Source organism: Mytilus galloprovincialis, chromosome 11, assembly GCF_965363235.1.
Source record: "Mytilus galloprovincialis chromosome 11, xbMytGall1.hap1.1, whole genome shotgun sequence".
Lineage (NCBI taxonomy): Eukaryota > Metazoa > Mollusca > Bivalvia > Mytilida > Mytilidae > Mytilus > Mytilus galloprovincialis.
Window position 1 is genome coordinate 57,037,883 of NC_134848.1, and position 19,344 is coordinate 57,057,226.

The window sequence follows — 19,344 nt, forward strand, 5'->3', positions numbered from 1 at the left end:
CAGTGGTTGTCAATTGTTGCTCTAAATCATATTTGTTTTTGTTCATTTTTTATACATTATTCAAATCGTTAGTTTTCTCGTTTAAGTTGTTTTACGCCTGTCCATTTGGGGTCTTTTAAAACTGACTAGGCTGTACGGGTTTTGCGCATTGTTGGATGCAAAACAGTGACCTATAGTAGCTATGGTCATTTGGTCTCATGTGGAGAGTTACCCATTTTCTAATTTCTATATCTAGTTTATAGATATTCAATTGCATACATGTAGCAATATCAATCATCAATGAAACAAAGGATATAATTATGTGCGCCAGACTCGCGTGTAGCCCACACAATTGATTGATTAAGGTGCAGATCCAGTCATTATATAAACACAGTTGTTTATTCTTATTTGTTTTATCGTCCACAAATTGTGTCTTATGACATGTATGAACGACGTTGCTACTATAGCTACTGTTTACAAGAGTCATATAGATGTTACACAATACATATATTCCATTCGTTTACCCTTTCAATACATGGAATAAATGGCTAGAATAGTGTCATAGTTCAACACACAGAGAAAAAGGTCACCTACAGAGAAAATTAAACTCTTATTGATTGACTTTTGATTCTAATTTGAAAACAACTAATGGTAAGTTTTTATTTCGAGCACACCACACAATTGAACAACGTGTTGTGTTTATATGGTGGACAATGAAGTGACGTGCAGTAGGAAATAACTCCATACAGCAGGTATCCACTCAATGCATTGTGGGTCCCTTTTACTAATGTATCAGGAGCGCCATCTACACATAAGTAGTTCGATGAACCAGCATGCCCGAAGTGACCGGACATGAGATGGCCGCTGTATTCTTTTGTCCATCCATCTTTACACTGCGTATGTCCTGGGATCATTAAGAATGTCGGTCGTTCTGTGCGACAAACAGCGCATGGCACGTCCTTTCCTTTCATGTGTTTACCAAACGAGTTTGTCTGGTATTCCATTCCAAAGACAGCTCCAAATGCACCATCTGTGTTTTTTGGTCCAACTTCCGGATCATGGGGTATGCAAAGAGGATTTGCATTCCTACCAATATTTGCATAGTTGCCACCAGCTCCCATTCCTAAATACAATTGAAATACTCCAATGTATTAATATACTTTTCTTTAATTATCTATTACATATACTAATGATTATAACTGCATAAAATATCAAACATCACCAGACTCAAGCTGGCGAACAATCCTAAAACCAATCAATCTAGCGACCAATTCTACCGACCACTAAAGAACACAATGAGAATCAACTTGTCAGAGAATCATTATGTGGTATATAAGAAAACCACAAAACTAAAAAGTGAAACAACGTTCTTTTAAAAACAAATAACGAAATAAAGTTATGTTTATATTGTTTTCTTACCTTTAAATGACTAGAGATATCCATCATATTAAGTCAGAAGGGACACTTCAACACCAATGTAGTCTGTAGCCTAATGTACTGACCTTTAAATAACTAGAGATATCCATCATATTAAGTCAGAAGGGACACTTCAACACCAATGTAGTCTGTAGCCTAATATACTGACCTTTAAATAACTAGAGATATCAATCATATTAAGTCAGAAGGGACACTTCAACACCAATGTAGTCTGTAGCCTAATGTACTGACCTTTAAATAACTAGAGATATCCATCATATTAAGTCAGAAGGGTCACTTCAACACCAACGTAGTCTGTAGCCTAATGTACTGACCTTTAAATAACTAGAGATATCCATCATATTAAGTCAGAAGGGTCACTACAACACCAATGTCGTCCGTAGCCTAATGTACTGACTAGTTTGGTTGCTAAATGTCAGCATCAATATAAATGAGTAGACGAAAATCGTCCCAGAAAATCGTAAAAAGTCAAAATATCATGATTACTAGTAGTATTGATAAATATGAAGGTGTAAAGGTTAAAAATAAAGACGAAGGGCAGAGGTTCTTTTCGGGCACACTGGCTTCATCCATCAATAAAAACTTAACGCCAAGATAAGTCAACATAGTACTGTAAGTGGGGCTTATCACCAACAATCAATTAGTCAATCAATCAATCGATACCAATGATGAATACGTAATGCGACATTATATTCATTCAAATTGGAATAAACACGACAACATATAACCAAGTTAAAAAGGAGAAAAATTAAATTAACATCTCGGACGATTAACCTTTTCAACTTTTTATAACATGTATATCGATTGATTAGTAGAAAACAACACTTCTGTGTGACATGAAATATAATTGATATTGTCGTATCTGTAAATTAATGTATACAAAACTGGGAATTGTTCGACAAACTAAGGATTGAGCAGTATTGAAAAAAAAAAATTGGGATTGTTTTGACACTTTATTAAATGATATGAGCAAATAAGCCCGAATACGAATAAATCAGCATGTGCAATACTGAAAACGTTTCACTGTCAATATAAATCAAGATTTAATATTGCTCTTCGAACAGGGCAAATACGGAAAAAACAGGGTCAATACAGGAAAAAGCGGGAAAAAGCCGTATTGGCCCTGTATTGATCACGTTTTTTTTTTTAGAAAAACAGGGCCAATACAGGTAAAAGTGGGAAAAAAGCCGTATTGGACCTGTATTGATTACGTTTTTTTTTTTTTTTTTATATAATCATTTAATAAAAGTGTTATGAACTGGCTGTTTCTGTATTGGCACTGGCATAGATTCTCGGTCACTTGTATTGGCCATCGACCCTACGGGTCTCGAGGCCAATACAGCAAACCCTGAATCTAGATCAGTGCCAATACAGAAACAGCCAGTTAATAACACTATATTATGGTCTTCAACTTTGTACTTGTGTTTACCATTTGAAAGAGTATTTTGAAGTTTCTAAGCCTAATACACAACATTTTATTGTCTAACATTGACCTAATATTGAATATACATGTATGTATTGAATATTGAATGTCGATGGTACTCCGAACTGCGATGGTCACGATGGTGTGTGATGGTTTGACGCTGAAGTCTGTTTAATTGGTTGCATCGAGACGCTATATTGTTGATAGCTACATGTACCACGATGTTCGATGGACTATACAAATAAATTGAGAATGGAAATGGGGAATGTGCCAAGAGACAACAAACCGACCATAGAGCAGACAACAGCCGAAGGCCAACAATGGGTCTTCAATGCAGCGTGAAACTCCCGCACCCGGAGTCGTCCTTCAGTTGTCCCCTAAACAAATATGCATACTAGTTCAGTGATAATGAACGTCATACTAAACTCTTAATTATACACAAGAAACTGAAATTAAAAATCATACAAGACTAACAAAGGCCATACACTTCGATGAGTAATCATTATTTTTGATAGAAGCAATTTTTCAGGATTTTAAAGCTAATTAGAAGCTCTTACACTTAAAATTCTATGTGATTGGGTGTGATTGGTGGCGATGGGGAACCCACTGAAGCGGATTATTTTTCGAAACCTTCAAAAGTTCTTTTTTACGTACCATGGAGCACTTTCTTCTCATCGTACAACCAGGGCCGTAAATGGACTCTTCGTGTTACGATATTACGGTAAACAAGGAATGCACGAGAGAAATAAGGTACAGATAGTATATCAATGCAGAAGTATGTTCACATGCAGAAAAAAATCAAAATGAAATAAACTTTATTTTTTGCAACTGTACGAAGGACATAAAATTGCGAATGAAACTGGGAATTGTGTCAAGGGACAACACCCCAAAATAGAGCAGAAAAACATCCGACGCCACCAATGGGTCTTCAACACAGCAAGAAAATCCTGCACTCGGAGGTGTGATTTAGCTGGCCCCTCAACAAAAATGTGTACTAGTTCAGTGATAATGGACGTCATACTAAACTCCAAAATATATAAATGAACTAACAAAAAGCATACAAGACTTAAAAAGGTCAGAAGCTCCTGACTTAGGACAGGCGCAAAACTGCAGCGGGGTTAAACATGTTTTGAAAGATCTTAACCTTCCTTTTATTGTTCCTTTTATACATCTAGCCAATATAGAAAAAACAAACATACATACTCGTAGATGGACACTAACAAACGCATAATTATCTATTACTTTTAAAAAATCTAGCTCTCATTAACCTAGGGTAGATATTTTTAACTATTCATCATGCGTAGTAAATAGAATCCATCGCACACCAAAGAACGGACTATCACACTGCAGCGTGGTCGTCACACTTCAGCGTGAACATCGCACTTCAGCATCCTATAACACCTCCGAGGCCTACACATGTTTTTAACAAATCTTACCTGTATAAACTATGTCTGTTCCGTTTGACGGACAATCTTTTCGTCCCCATCTGATGTAAACACTTCCACTCGTTGTAGCTAAAATCAAATTTAAAAAATCAATGAATTATACTGTTGTTGCCAAATTTCTGGTCAAGTTGTCAAAGCATTCGTCCAAACACGGATTTTAATGGATAGATGGAGAGAATTGAAATCAACCAAGGGTTGGCTAGTGGTTGTCAAAGTATTTGTTTAGAGATTACCATCAACCTTTCATTGTGTGTATGTGTCGTAAACATGCTACAAGACCAATAATGATTGCAAATGCCGGCCATTTTGTTTCGCCTGCGACAGAATTGAGACATATTCATGTCCACCGCGTCAACAATTGTTAAGCTTGTTATATGTTACAGAGACGGATTTATAAAAGTTTTTCCAAACTTGATTCCAAATCCCATGTTTGAATTTTAGGTAGCATTGTACTGCTTGATTGTAATAAATTTTTATTAATAAATACTGTTTAAACTAATATGTTGTATAGGCGAAACATAACTCTTTCTAACAGCTTGCTTTTATATATCTTTCATTCAATTATATTTTAGTTATATAACTATTGAACCCCCCTTACGGACTGAGGAATACAATTATGGTGAAATCCCATAACATTTATTTTCTTTCCCAATTTCTAAGATATGTATTTTTTCAATAATTAAAATATGTCAAAGAAGTTGAAATAATGTGCTTTTTGTTCTTAAAAGAGAGAAAAATCCCAAATTGACAAAATTGGCAACATGGTAAATTTGACCCGAAAAAGCTACAAAATTTTATGAAACTTTCTTATATAAAAACCTACATTTTGAACCTATAGTTTTTTTTAAGTTAATATAATTGAGAATGGAAATATATTCATCTTCAGCGAAAGTTTGAAAAAAAAAGTTTGATTGTGAAACTGAATTTTTTAATGATAATAGCCCAAAATTTTGTGAAAAATGGGAAAATCATTAAAATTGGGTCCTTTCAAAGGCCCGTAGCACACAAAAAAAGAAGTGTAACACCATCTGCCTTTTTTTCTCCAATTATTTGTTTACAGTCATATAAACCCAAAAGTCTGTTTATGTGATACATACGTGTAAATGTTTCTCGTTTCTCGTTTTAATATAGATTATGGTTTTCCCGTTTGCATGGTTTTACACTAGTAATTTTTTTATGGTTTACTTTTGAACATTGTGATTGGATGGAGTGTTGTCTCATTGGCATTTATACCACATCTTCCTATATCTATATATAATCCAGACCATATGAGTATTTGTAGCATTCGCGCATATGAAAACTATCCAACAGAATCGAAATGAAGCCGATTTAAGAAACTATATTTCACTGTTTGACTTTCCAACAGTGAGCAAAACCCATAACGTATAATTAGCTAAAAACGGTCCCGATATGACAAAACTAGAGGCTCTTAAGAGCCTGTGTCGCTCACCTTGGTCTATGTGCATATTAAACAAAAGACAAATGGATTAATGACAAATTTATGTTTTGGTGATGGTGATGTGTTTGTAGATCTTACTTTACTGATCATTCTTGCTACTTACAATTATCTCTATCTAGTAGATCTTACTTTTACTGATCATTCTTGCTACTTACAATTATCTCTATCCATAATGAACTTGGCCCATTAGTTACAGAGTAAAATATTTTGATAAAATTTACAAAATTTACAAAATGTATGAAAATTGTTAAAAATTGACTGTAAAGGGCAATAACTCATAAAGAGGACAACTTTAGATCTTACTTTGCTGAACATTATTGCTGTTTACAGTTTATCTCTATCTATAATAACATTCACGATAATAACCAAAAACGGCAAAATTTCTTTTAAATTTACCAATTAAGGGGCAGCAACCCAACAACTATTTGTCCGGTTCAACTGAAAATTTCAGGGCAAATAGATCTTGACTTAACAAGTGAACTCCTTGTCCAATTTGCTCTAAATGATTTGGTTTCAGATCTAGAGTTATAAGCAAAAATCTACACTTTACCCCCTATGTTCTATTTTTAGCCATAGCGGCCATCTTTGTTGGTTGTCCAGGTCAACTCACACATTTTTTTAACTAGATGCCTCAATGATAATTGTGGCCAAGTATGGTTGAAATTAGGCCAGTAGTTTCAGAGGAGAAGATTTTTGTAAAAGAACAAAATTTACGAAAAACTGGTTAAAAATGACTATAAAGGGCAATAACTCCTTAAGGGGTCAACTTACCGTTTTGGTCATGTTGACTTATTTGTAGATCTTACTTTGCTCAACATTATTGCTGTTTACAGTTTATCTCTATCTATAATAATATTCAAAATGATAACCAATTAGCTAAAGAGCCTGTGTCGCTCACCTTGGTCTACGGGAAATATTAAACAGAGGACACAGATGGATTCATGACAAAATTGTGTTTTGTGATGGTGATGTGTTTGTAGATCTTACTTTACTAAACATTCTTGCTGCGTACAATTATCTCTATCTATAATGAACTTGGCCCAGTAGTTTCAGTGGAAAATGTTAGTGAAAATTTACAAATTTTATGAAAATTGTTAAAAATTGATTATAAAGGGCAATAACTCCTTAGGGGTCAATTGATCATTTTGGTCATGTTGAGTTATTTTTAGGTCTTACTTTGCTGTACATTATTGCTGTTTACAGTTTATCTCTTTCAATAATAACATTCAAGATAATAATAAAAAAGACAAATTTCCTTAAAATTACCAATTCAGGGGCAGCAACCTAATAACGGATTGTCCGATCGATCTGAAAATTTCAGGGCAGATAGATCTTGACATAATAAACAATTTTACCCCCACATCAGATTTGCTCTAAATGCTTTGTTTTTTTGTGATATAAGCAAAAAACTGCATTTTACGCCTATGTTCTATTTTTAGCCATGGTGGCCATCTTGGTTGGTTGGGAAGGTCACCGGACACATTTTGAAAACTAGATACCCCAATGGTGATTGTGGCCAAGTTTGGTTTAATTTGGCTTAGTAGTTTTAGAGGAGAAGATTTTTGTAAAAGATTACTAAGATTTATGAAAAATGGTTAAAAATGACTATAAAGGGCAATAAATAAAGGCAACAGTAGTATACCGCTGTTCAAAACTCGTAAATCTATGGACAAAAAACAAAATCGGGGTAACAAACCAAAACTGAGGGAAACGCATTAGATAAAAGAGGAGAACAACGACACAACATTAAAATGTAACACACACAGAAACGGACTAAGCATTAGACAAAATCCGATGAGAATAACAAATATAACATCAAAACCAAATACATGAATTTGGGATAGAAAAGTACCGTGACCCGTCTCATAGTAATGTGAATTCACACTTAAATATAAGAGAAAACAAACGACACAACGTAAAAATGTTACACACACAGAAACGAACAATGATATAACAATGGCCATTTTCCTGACTTGGTACAGGATATTTTTAAAGAAAAATGGTGGGTTGAACCTGGTTTTGTGGCATGCCAAACCTCGCACTTTAATGGCAATGTTAAATATAACATTGAAATGACAACGTAATATTACAGGACTACAATACAAATAAATAGGAGAACGTATAAGGCAAAGACACACATGAATAATAGATAACAAAAGGCATCAGGTTTAAAATTCAATACACCAAAAACGCATCTCGTCCACACAGAACTTACCATTGACGCCCAGATATAAAAGTTCGAAAGTCAAAAAAGGGTACAAAATTGTACAGCACTGAGGATCAAAAGTTGAAAAAAGTTGTGCCAAATACGGCTAGGGTTTTCTGCTTGTGATAAGAACATCCTTATTATTTAGAACAATTTATGCTATTGCAAACAGTAAATTTTAACAAATGAATATAAAAGATGTACATGATAAAACTGAAGTCTAAACTAATTTCAGAAAACAAAACCCGAATACATAATACAAAGACCGAAAACGTATAGAAAATACACCCGACTAAGTCAATAACTCCTTAAAGGGTCAACTGACCATTTTGGTCATCTTGACTTTTTGGAAATCTTATTTTGCTGAACATTATTGCTGTTAACAGTTTATCTCTATTTATGATAATATTCAAGATAATAACCAAAAACAGAAAAATTTCCTTAAAATTACCAATTCAGGGGCAGCAACCTAACAACGGGTTGTCGGATACATCTGAAAATTTCGGGCAGATAGATCTTGACCTGATTAATAACTTTGCCCTATGTCAGATTTGCTCTAAACGCTTTGGTTTTTGAGATATATGCCAAAAACTGCATTTTACCCTTGTGTTCTATTTTTAGCCATGGCGGCCATCTTGGTTGGTTGGCCGGGTCACGGGACACAATTTTAAACTAAATACACCAATGATGACTGTGGCTAAGTTTGGTTAAATTTGGCTCAGCAGTTTCAGAGGAGAAGATTTTTGTAAAAGTTAACGACGACGGACGACGACGGACGACGACGACGGACGCAAAGTGATGAGAAAAGCTCACTTGGCCCTTCGGGCTAGGTGAGCTTATGAGAAACTGTTGAAAAGAAAAAGGTAATAACTTGTTTAGTGGCAAACATGGTTTCCGAAGAGCCAAGAGAAGTTAAACAAAAAATTAAACTAAAAGCGAACAGATTAAAAAAAGCCCCAAAAATGAAGATAAATGGGCAAAACTAATAAAGAACAGATAAAAATAGGCCTAAAAACTGATGATTAAACGATAATAATAATACAGATTTAATTTTGATAAAAATATGCAGATTTAAGGGCAGACTAATAAACAATAGATAGAAATAGTGGAAAAAAAACACAGATTAAAGGGATAAAGAATATAGATAAAAAAAAGGCCACAAAATTGCAGATTAAACTAATAAAGAACAGATATAAATAGGGTAAAAAACACAGATTAAAGGTCAAAATAATTATAGATAAAAGAGGCCACCAAAATGTAGATTAAACTAATAAAAAGTAGATATAAATAGGCCCAAAAAAATAAAAGAATAAGGGGATTTAAATCTAAAAGGAATAAAAAATGGAGAAAGTAAAAAAGTAGAAAACAAATATCTAAAAATAAAAGATAAAGGACATGCAGACCCTTATAACTGAAACAAGAACTGAACCACCAACCTGCATGTTTCTGTTGAAGATCATTCTGTAGAACTGATATCGTTATTTCATGCTGTTTTAAATGACTGTATAGCTCCACCAATTTGTCGTTGTGATTTAATATCACATTGTTTAATTGGTTAACAGTTGTTTTAAGGTTCTGAATCTCCAGGTTTACATCCGGGGTTCCTAAAGCTTTTGAAAAAAATAAAGCAAAAATAGCAACAAAGGCTAAAGGTTTGAACTGGTTATATACCATATTGTCAATGAAAATGTTATTGAGTTCAATCTTAATCTAACTATTGTACTTCGATTGATAAGATCACAAGATATTCCAACATTTATATGTTATTATGCATAAATTTACTTGTGATAACGCAAACATTATTTACTTAAACCTTCGAAGTCCGAAAGAGTTATGATGGCGTTTCTGCTATACCTTCGAAGTCCGAAAGAGTTGTAACGTCGTTTCTGCTAAGTTGTAACGTCGTTTCTGCTAAACCTTCGAAGTCCGAAAGAGTTGTAACGTCGTTTCTGCTAAGTTGTAACGTCGTTTCTGCTAAACCTTCGAAGTCCGAAAGAGTTATAACGTCGTTTCTGCTAAGTTGTAAGGTCGTTTCTGCTAAACCTTCGAAGTCCGAAAGAGTTGTAATGTCGTTTCTGCTAAACCTTCAAAGTCCGAAAGAGTTGTAATGTCGTTTCTGCTAAACCTTCGAAGTCCGAAAGAGTTGTAATGTCGTTTCTGCTAAACCTTCGAAGTCCGAAAGAGTTGTAATGTCGTTTCTGCTAAACCTTCAAAGTCCGAAAGAGTTGTAATGTCGTTTCTGCTAAACCTTCGAAGTCCGAATGAGTTGTAATGTCGTTTCTGCTAAACATTCGAAGTCCGAAAGAGTTGTAATGTCGTTTCTGCTAAACCCTCAAAGTTCGATAGTTGTAATGTCGTTTCTGCTCAACCTTCGAAGTCCGAAAGAGTTGTAACGTCGTTTCTGCTAAACCTTCGAAGTCCGATAGTTGTAATGTTGTTTCTGCTAAACCTTCGAAGTCCGAAAGAGTTGTAATGTCGTTTCTGCTAAACCTTCGAAGTCTGAAAGAGTTGTAATGTCGTGTTTCTGTTACACGACGGTGAAGTTAAGATAATTAACTTATAACTTATAAAAGAGAGGCGAAAGATACCGAAGGAACATTCGAACTATTAAGTCGAAAGAAAATTGACAACGCCATGGCTAAACAAAAAAAAAAAAAGACCAAGATACAAACAACAGTACACACCTCTTACATTTTGTATTTTATATGCATGTAATGGGTATATGTACGCCTCATTATGAACGTTCAAATGTGGGCGTGGCACACTTTTCCATAGTGAGTCGATAGAGAAAAAAGAAAAGAATCAAAGACAATAAATACATGAGACGAAAAAAGTGGCGTAGTTTTCTATGTCCTTTTCGGACTGCCGTATATTTCGTCCCAAAATTTTACAAAGCAAATTCTTTTTTTCGCGAATGAGTCACAAAAAACATAACTTATAGAACCGACATTATACAATATCAAATTAAAAAATGTAAGACAAACTTTCTTTTGTCAATTGGTTCTTATAACCGCACACTGAATGACTGGTTGTTGGTTGCTAAACGTCCAGTTGCAAATATTTCATGAATGTTCACGACGAGAATAGTAAATAATAAATACAATTGGAATGTTATATTATGGTTGTCATCCGGGGTGAAGGCCGGAAACGTTTGATTTGCCAATGGAAATGGAGAAGTGAGAGGGTTAGCGCTATAAAACCAGGTTTAATCCACCATTTTCTACATTTGAAAATGCCTGTACCAAGTCAGGAATATGACAGTTTTTGTCCATTCGTTTTTGATGCGTTTTGTTATTTGATTTTGACATGTGATTATGGGCTTTCCGTATTGATTTTCCTCTAAGTTCAGTATTTTTGTCATCTTACTTTTTAGATGGTGACATTTTGCCTTGCAACATGCCATCCTCGGATACCCAATATCCCCTTCTCCACAGAGATGTTGCAAAAGTTGACTGTCCATGGCATTAAACACCAGACTCCTGGGATCTATTTTATTTGATTTTAGTCTCTGATGTAGGATTTTTTATAATTAATTGTTTTTGTCGTTTAACTAGCTTTCAGTAATTTCGAATACTCTTAAGTCGAGTCTTTTGTGTTATTTTGACCTGTTGACACTTATTTAATGCATGCATGTTATGCAATGTTTTACTTATTTTGCGTTATATCTCGTCTCACTAAAATATGCACCACCTTTAATAAGTATTAAGTATTATGATAAATGTTCACTTCTGTGAACAACAACTTTTGTTTCCGTACCCTCGTACGTCATTTTATTCAACGCCATTTTGTCTCGGGTTATAGTTGGTTTTTTTTTTTTACATCGTTCATAAAACTTTTGTATTTGTAATGTGTCATAGATGAAACTTTTTCTCTCATTGTATGTTTACTTGTTTTTCTTTATATGTCTTTTTAATCGAGTTAAGCCATTTAAATTGTCTGAATTGATATTTTGGTGAGTGTATTTTTATGTTGTAATGTTGAACTACTGTTCCAGGTTAGGGTGAAGGTCGACCTCTGATAAAACCTTCTGCATTTGTATGTTCCTGTCCTAAGTCAGGAGCCAGTGTTTGTTTCAGTGGTTGTCGTTTGTTGGTTTGGTTCATTAGTGTTTCTCGTTTCTTGTTTTTTTATATAGATTTGGTTGGTTTTCGTGTTTAAATGGTTTTACATCATGATACCCCTTGTAGCTTGCTTTTCGACGGTATCCAAAGCTCCATGTTAAAGGTCGTACTTTGATCTATAATTGTTAACTTTTTATACAGTGTGACTATATATAAAGTATGTTTTCGCAAATTTCTTAGGAATAACAAATCGTAGCTCCTAAATTTCAGCATCAAGGATGTATGCTCTTCTTGTTTTTGAAATTTTTTCAGGTACTCGGAAACCTCTGGTTTTACCTATATATACATACTGCCATTAAAATGATTTCCCTACTTACCCCGACATTTCTTTCATTATTTCATTACATATAGTGTAAAAAATGATTTTGAAAATGCTATAAAATCCCTGTCAGTTTTTCAAATTTATTCAGAATGATTTCCTTTCAAATTCTTAATGGCTTATATCCCAAAAGCAAGCACACGGATCTCTTTTCTGCTAATAAATAGCTCACAGTTAATCATGTTATGTTCTAGATTAAGGACAAAACATGTAGCGACATCAGTTTTGGTGATACTAATACACTAAATCTTGTTTATGTAGTTTGACATTTTGGGCTCCTTTATCGACATACTGTCCTATTTCTGCGTAAACGACATCAAAATGTTGATAACATACTGTCCTATTTTATCATTAAAGACATCATAATTTATAATGTAAAACATTGTGCAGACAGATAATTTTGTTTGCTTTAGTAAAACTTGAACATCTTTTTGATGCATAACATCTAAATATACTAGTTTAAGTAGAATGCTTGGACTGCACAAGTTACTAACATTGACGTAAACACTGATTAATGCACGTAAGAATATAGAATGCACAATAATGTCTTATAGTAAGTGCAACGAAAATAAATACAAGCTTCCAAAATGCGATCAGAGAAGAATTTGTTGCTAAAATATAATGAACAGCAATAAAAAATTAAATAAAGAAAAGAAAAAAATGTCTTTAAAATTACACAAGAAAGAATTGGCGGATCCCTAAGACAACCCCTCATGTATAACGTTGAGCGGGGAAAAGAACATACATACATGTATTCATGACGAAAACCTGTTAGTGTCAAAGAAATGTATACTGGATCGTATAACAGGTGATACCAGCATAATGTGTTGACCAGATTTGGCCAAGATTGATAGGCCGAAAGAGGGCATTTTTCACAATTCAACGATTGGTTACTACAATGATGCTAAATACATTTTTTAGTTTTTGCACTTTTCTAGTCTAAGATTGCCTTATGCTCAGTGTAGAAGCATTGAACTATTGCGTATTACCCAGCTGAACACATAGTCATTAGACTACAAACAGGTTTTAAATGGAGTATACAATAATAATATTTATAATAATAGTAATAGTTAATAATCCATAATAATAGCAAATAAAACCTTAATATAAAAATAAGAATATATAATAGAGTGCCCATTCGACAACTTTCAACGAAAGGAAAATTAAAAGGGACATACAAAACTTAAGTCGTAGAGAACTGAAACATCAAGGCAAAACACGAAACAAAGATTTGAAGGAGCAATACATTTCTGTTCAAAACATTGTATCCGTAGTACTCATGGCTAATAAAACAATAGCCAACTACACCAAGAGTGTTACCACCTAGACCACTAAAGGTAACCATACGTGCAGTAACTGGAACATTTCATTCCATGTAGTAGAAAATCAAAATGTTCTCAACAGTATTATACGCATACTGTATATAATAAACCATAAATATAAAAAAAGAAGATGTGGTATGATTGCCAATAAAGTCCGTGTTGAATATTGACTGCTGGTTTTATTTTATTTACGTATAATGCTAAAGTAACACACTATAATATACATGAAATACTGTCTGTATAGGAGCATAACAGAAAGTGAGAATCTCTACCCAGTAACATTTGTAGAGTTTCATTATTATTTGTCGTCTACTTTTTATAACTCCATCGATGTAAACAGCTTCAACTTTTCTGTTTGTTGACTTTGTGAAGGCATGAAATATACCCAAGTAAATAAACATTACAAGAAACCTATTCATGAACAAGACTTTAACGATACATCATACAATTATAACCTATCGCGATGCAATTGTATGAACAATGAACATCTAGTAACCATAGGGTCTTTAACAACGAATCAGGCTCTCAACTTAGCTATTAATAGTTAAGTATGAACACATTCTGAATGAATTCTACAGAGTTGTCTCATTGGCAATCATACCACAACTTTTGTTGTCTTATATATATATATATATATAATATATATAAGACAACAAAAGTTAGATCACCGTTCAGCCTTCAACAATGAGCAAAACTAATACCGCACAGTCAGCTATACAAGGCCCGATATGACAAACGAAAAGCAATTAAAATCAGAAAGCAAACGGCCTGATTTATATACAAAACAATAAACGAAAAACACACATGTATTACGAAAAATAATAGCTTTATTTATGTATAAATATCAGATCACAAATACAATGAAATGTTATGAATGATTTGAATGTCTTTAAACCAATGGATAACTGGCTTGTGTTGCAATACCGCACATATTTTTATCGTTTCTTGCCATTTCAAAATATCCTTTCATTCCCCAAGATGGACCCCAGCTGAAAGTAGAATTGATACAGTTAATTTTACTTCTATTTGACTATGAACAAAATTTCTTATATTAGTTTGATTATGTTTTCATCGATCTGATTATATATATATATATATATATAAAAGTTTTTTTTGCAAATTAGAAATATTTTATTTGTCAATATTTTTACTGGTATTCTATGCAGAAAAAGCAGAGTATTTAGGATGAACTGAATAGAGAGCATATTTCTTTTTTACAGTTATCTTTTTTATCTAGTTCATCAAACTACCATATAAATTTATCAAGATTAGAGCTTGCTCAAATACAGATACATATCTACATACATGTACCTTGATTAATAAATTATATAATAAATAAAGAAACTTATATGTCGCGTGTTTGTGAGATAAACGCTATCAATCAGTGCTCGTGTTGAACAAGTTACCGTATTAGAAATATTTAAATTTCTTTTTTGAATTATGGGTATAAACAAATAAATGACAAATAGGCAGTTAATAATGCATAAATCAATAAATGAAAAATAAAAAAAATATATTTTTAACTTTCTGTTTACCTATTTTTGACAATCCAAAAGTCTTTGCTGCCTTCAGTTCCATATCCGACGGCTAGTATTCCGTGGTCAAGTTTTTTGGAACTACATTTCTTCTCGGAGTAAACACCACTTCTGTACATCTGGAAAGATGGGTGACTAGCATCCATGGCAACAGAGATGGGACCAATGGTAGCAACGGCTTGTTGGAGATCTTCTTCACTTCCGGTCTTGACATTGGTGAATCCAGTGTCGGTTCCACCAACATCAGCTTTTTTGAATTCACATTTGCCATTCTATAAAAACGAAATTTAATTAAATGGAGACACATTTGAAATGTGTGAATGACGCAATTACAGCTTATCGAAAATGGTTACATAATAATCTATGCATTAAATCGCAATAATCTTTATAGTATCATATCAAGCTCGTTGCGTATGTTTCAACTTTCAATGGAATGACTATATTTTAAAGCTAATTTCAGGTTTATAGCGAATTTTAACATTTGGCTATTCATGTGGTTGAACATGTGACCTTGCCCTTGGTAAACGTAAGTCATGTCATCAACAGAAGTTCGTATTTCTTTGCTGATAATACCCTTGTCGAGGAAAACTCCATCAGCAGTGACATCGACAGTAACTGTAAAGCTTACCAAACTGGATTTTTTTCATTGCTAAAGGCAGTACGGTTACCTGTAATTACTTACATCAATTCCATTTAAACTTTGGTCGATAGTTGTCTCATTGAAACTCATACCACAACTCCTTGTTTGTATACTAAATTTATATGCGCCGTTTCTTACCTTTCCTTTGTATGGGTATGACATTTCAGTATCGATACCATCATTAACTTTAATGTAGGTGAAAGCATTGTTCATTAATCCACCTTGACAACCTTTGTTTCCTGAAATATGAAAAAAAATATAATGCATTATACAAAAAAGTTGTAACATATTTAGACATGAACTAGAAAAGTTCTCTTGTCGAAAATAAAAACATATTAGCCAAGCATTGTGTTTAAATATACTTAGTAGAGATTAGGACTTTTGCATTCCATTGCTCAAAAATATAATTCGTTTACTTCACAGAGAAATATCAAAATTGAGAATGGAAATTAGAAATTTCAACTGTACTTTCACGCATCTTGTTTTATATGTTGTATATGATGTTCATGCTGTACATACCTTGTTTCTTGGAACAATCTACCAGGTTTTGTTCTGATAAAGAGGGAAGTTTCTGTGTTTTCTTGAATGTCTGACCCTCAAGAGATCCAGTAGCTGAGAAAGCCCAACAAGATCCACATTGTTTCTGAAAATAATCAACGAAATTGAAATGACAAAAGAAAAAGAAAACTGTGTTGTTGGTTCAGGTGTGTATACCTTTTCAATCTCATAGTTTAATAGGTCAAAGTACGGTCTTCAACTTGTATATCCCAAGACACAGGAATGCTATTATAATTATTTCATAAGTTACTGTAACTTAAACTTTAATTTTTATTATTTGCATTATGTATTTTTAAATGTTCTCCTTCACACTACAATGTATTTATACATGTTACACATGGTGGTGCTCCTACGAAAGGCTGATTATACAGAGCATACATGCGTTACATACCTGGTTTTTAACGTCAGTAACATATCCTTTAGTTCTCCAGTCGACAGATGCAGGGGGGTCAGTCAGACCTTCAGTTGAAAACAAGTTACCTCCGGTAGTGTTTTGCATAACGAAACCATTCATCAAGGCATTGAACTCAGCATTGGTCTGTAATTAAAATGACTGTATGAAACACACAAGAAGTGGCGTATAAATTTTGTTTATATACATTGTGTAATTACTGGATGCTTGTTTCTATTTAGTAAATTTAGATATTAAGTCTAGGATTTAAATTCTTATGTATTAACAAACTTCTAAGAAAAGAACAAAATATATCCAAAAGCTCATACATTTGAGATAATAATTTCAAAAACGTACAACAGTAAATTTCAGAAGCAAAACCGGAAACTTTTCGAAGGAGGCCTATTAGTGGGTCTACTCCAATCATGTTTCAGTGATGTCCTAAATAATCAGCAAAATTTTCACCACAAAAGGGGGTGGGACCTATGGAAAACACTCTAAATCAGCAACTGTATTTTAAGCTGTACTTACAATGTAAAAACATTAATTCGACTAAATAAATTATTGTTTTGTTGAATTTACGTGTATCTTTATGTTGTGCGAATATTGATTTATCCAATGGAACCTTACCATATCACAGTATTCGTTTTCTCCTAGGATGTATGTGTGTTCTCCTCTATCGGCCTCGATGTTATGTTTCTGGATGTATCTCAGATTGCTTTCCCATATTATACGCCTGAAATTATTGTAAATGTTTTACAATATTTGAATTTTGAAATAAGAATAGGATTCAGATAACATGTAGGTAACTTACGATATATCACTATTAGTTCGGTGTAAGAATTTTTTAGTATGGAAAACTAAATAAACTAAATTCAATTATTGACCTGTTGTATTATGAAGCACTATTTTTATAATTGTGTCAAGAAGTCATTTTTCAACATGACGAAAACGCAAATAATTTTGTCGAGAGGTCTTTTTTCTCGAGACAACATGATGAAAACTCAACACAACTGTTAATAATTAATTATCTCGTCAACATAATATTCATGTTTTTTGCTTGGGTTTTAACACACAAAGAAAAAAGAACCTTATAGCCAAATAATTAGAAGATAGCTGAATTATATTTTGAATGAATTGATGCCATGGAAAATGGGTGACGTTATCCAATAAAAATGAACATGAAATGAAAATAAAAATGAAACGATATCGTTTGTAATAAACGATATCGCATTAGTAATGGTCTTTCTCTCCAATATTTACCTCATGAGATGCTCCTCTTCTCCATATTGTTTGCCATACAAGTCCTTGAAGCTTTCCCATTGGTCATCGAGCTCCCTGGTTACCAGGGATGATGATAGGGCAACTGCAAGAACGGTAGCTATGACAGATAATCGAAGCATCTGAAAGGAATATAAAATATAGCATAAGAGACGCTTCAAGGGTTTTTGCATCATGTGTTGAATTTTATTGTGATATGTAACTGTTTACATCACTCTTTTTATTACTTAAACAAATCCTATTTCATTTCAGGTCTTTTACATAGAAACTCGTCATTAACTATGATGTCGGATACTTAAGTTTATGTACATGCATATATAAAACACTTGCTATATTCAGCATTATAGAATGTACCATGGTCAACATAGACAAATGCAATATCAACTAATCTTACTTAATCAAAATTGTTATTTAAGAATGGAATTTTTTTTTTTTTTTTTTTTTGTAATTCATAAGGGTGTAAAAGCGTTTACCGTAGTACATTTTGTATGAAGCGCGAAAGCATTAAAACATGTAAGAAAAAAAGACTATTTCCGTGCAAAAAAAATATATTGTGTTTTAAGGTCATGAAAACAATTGTAAAAATCTACAACGAATTAATGAAAAAATATTACTTTTGTGACTGTTTTCGCGAAAGGTTTGCTATTATTTATTGATATTAAGTGTATGGTGCTATCGGAAAACACAATAAACGTTTCGGTGTTTAATATAACCATCGCAAGCATTGGACTGTATTGGCTTTGTTTATGTTTACAAATTCTCCTGTTTACACGTATAATGTACAAAACCGCTTTATCTAACATATTTACTTGTTCGAATAATCAACATTAATTAAAGTATATTTGTCTTTTGATAAGGAATTGTTGGATTAATGCGAACAAAAGATCTAGAAGTATATGGGTACAAATAGAGAATTACGCAATGGAAGAAAAACCAATAATAGCAACTAGAAAAAAATAATTTAAAAAATTTGAAAAATACCCTTAACAGCATATAATTAAATTGGACACTTTAAAACTTGTGCTTCAAAATTATATTTATATTATTTAAAAAGTAGACAATGCATATACATAATTTCTGCATTTCATTTTTAAACTAAACTTTTTGTAATCCATGCAATACGAATACTTTTGCAAGAATAAATCAAGTTGACCTACCTTAAGTTAAAGAAATCAAAGTAAACTATAAATTCCATATGTACCCTTATATACATTCGGCCAGATGGTCC

At 33.2% G+C, this 19,344-nt stretch overlaps 2 protein-coding genes across 4 annotated transcripts; both read right to left on the minus strand.

The window, feature by feature from the left end:
- Nucleotides 1–625: 625 nt before the first annotated feature.
- On the minus strand, nucleotides 626–9,645 carry LOC143051255 (uncharacterized). The gene is made up of 3 exons (XM_076224215.1): nucleotides 9,386–9,645; nucleotides 4,276–4,353; nucleotides 626–1,102 (listed from the first exon to the last, which is right to left on the minus strand). The coding sequence occupies exons 1-3, from the start codon at nucleotides 9,621–9,623 to the stop codon at nucleotides 639–641; spliced, it is 780 nt and encodes a 259-aa protein (XP_076080330.1). The 5' UTR covers nucleotides 9,624–9,645; the 3' UTR covers nucleotides 626–638.
- Nucleotides 9,646–14,518: 4,873 nt separating this feature from the next.
- LOC143052439 (procathepsin L-like) lies at nucleotides 14,519–19,344 on the minus strand. 3 transcript variants are annotated; one of them, XM_076225471.1, is made up of 8 exons: nucleotides 19,318–19,344; nucleotides 18,099–18,238; nucleotides 17,466–17,571; nucleotides 16,836–16,982; nucleotides 16,406–16,529; nucleotides 16,025–16,125; nucleotides 15,247–15,518; nucleotides 14,519–14,700 (listed from the first exon to the last, which is right to left on the minus strand). In XM_076225471.1, the coding sequence occupies exons 1-8, from the start codon at nucleotides 19,327–19,329 to the stop codon at nucleotides 14,601–14,603; spliced, it is 1,002 nt and encodes a 333-aa protein (XP_076081586.1). In that variant the 5' UTR covers nucleotides 19,330–19,344; the 3' UTR covers nucleotides 14,519–14,600. The 3 variants fall into 3 exon arrangements, with proteins under 3 accessions (XP_076081586.1, XP_076081587.1, XP_076081585.1); XM_076225472.1 differs by lacking the exon at nucleotides 19,318–19,344 and adding an exon at nucleotides 19,274–19,313; XM_076225470.1 differs by lacking the exon at nucleotides 19,318–19,344 and adding an exon at nucleotides 19,187–19,262.

Coding starts and splice junctions, on each gene's coding strand:
- LOC143051255 (XM_076224215.1), bottom strand. CDS start 9,623: ATGGTATATAACCAGTTCAAACCTTTAGCCTTTGTTGCTATTTTTGCT. Junction 4,354..9,385: donor TCTTCAACAGAAACATGCAG/GTTGGTGGTTCA, acceptor ATTTGATTTTAG/CTACAACGAGTGGAAGTGTT. Junction 1,103..4,275: donor AACAGACATAGTTTATACAG/GTAAGATTTGTT, acceptor AATTGTATTTAG/GAATGGGAGCTGGTGGCAAC.
- LOC143052439 (XM_076225470.1), bottom strand. CDS start 19,231: ATGGATTACAAAAAGTTTAGTTTAAAAATGAAATGCAGAAATTAT. Junction 16,983..17,465: donor AAAACGAATACTGTGATATG/GTAAGGTTCCAT, acceptor TTTTAATTACAG/ACCAATGCTGAGTTCAATGC. Junction 15,519..16,024: donor CATACCCATACAAAGGAAAG/GTAAGAAACGGC, acceptor TCGTTTTTATAG/AATGGCAAATGTGAATTCAA.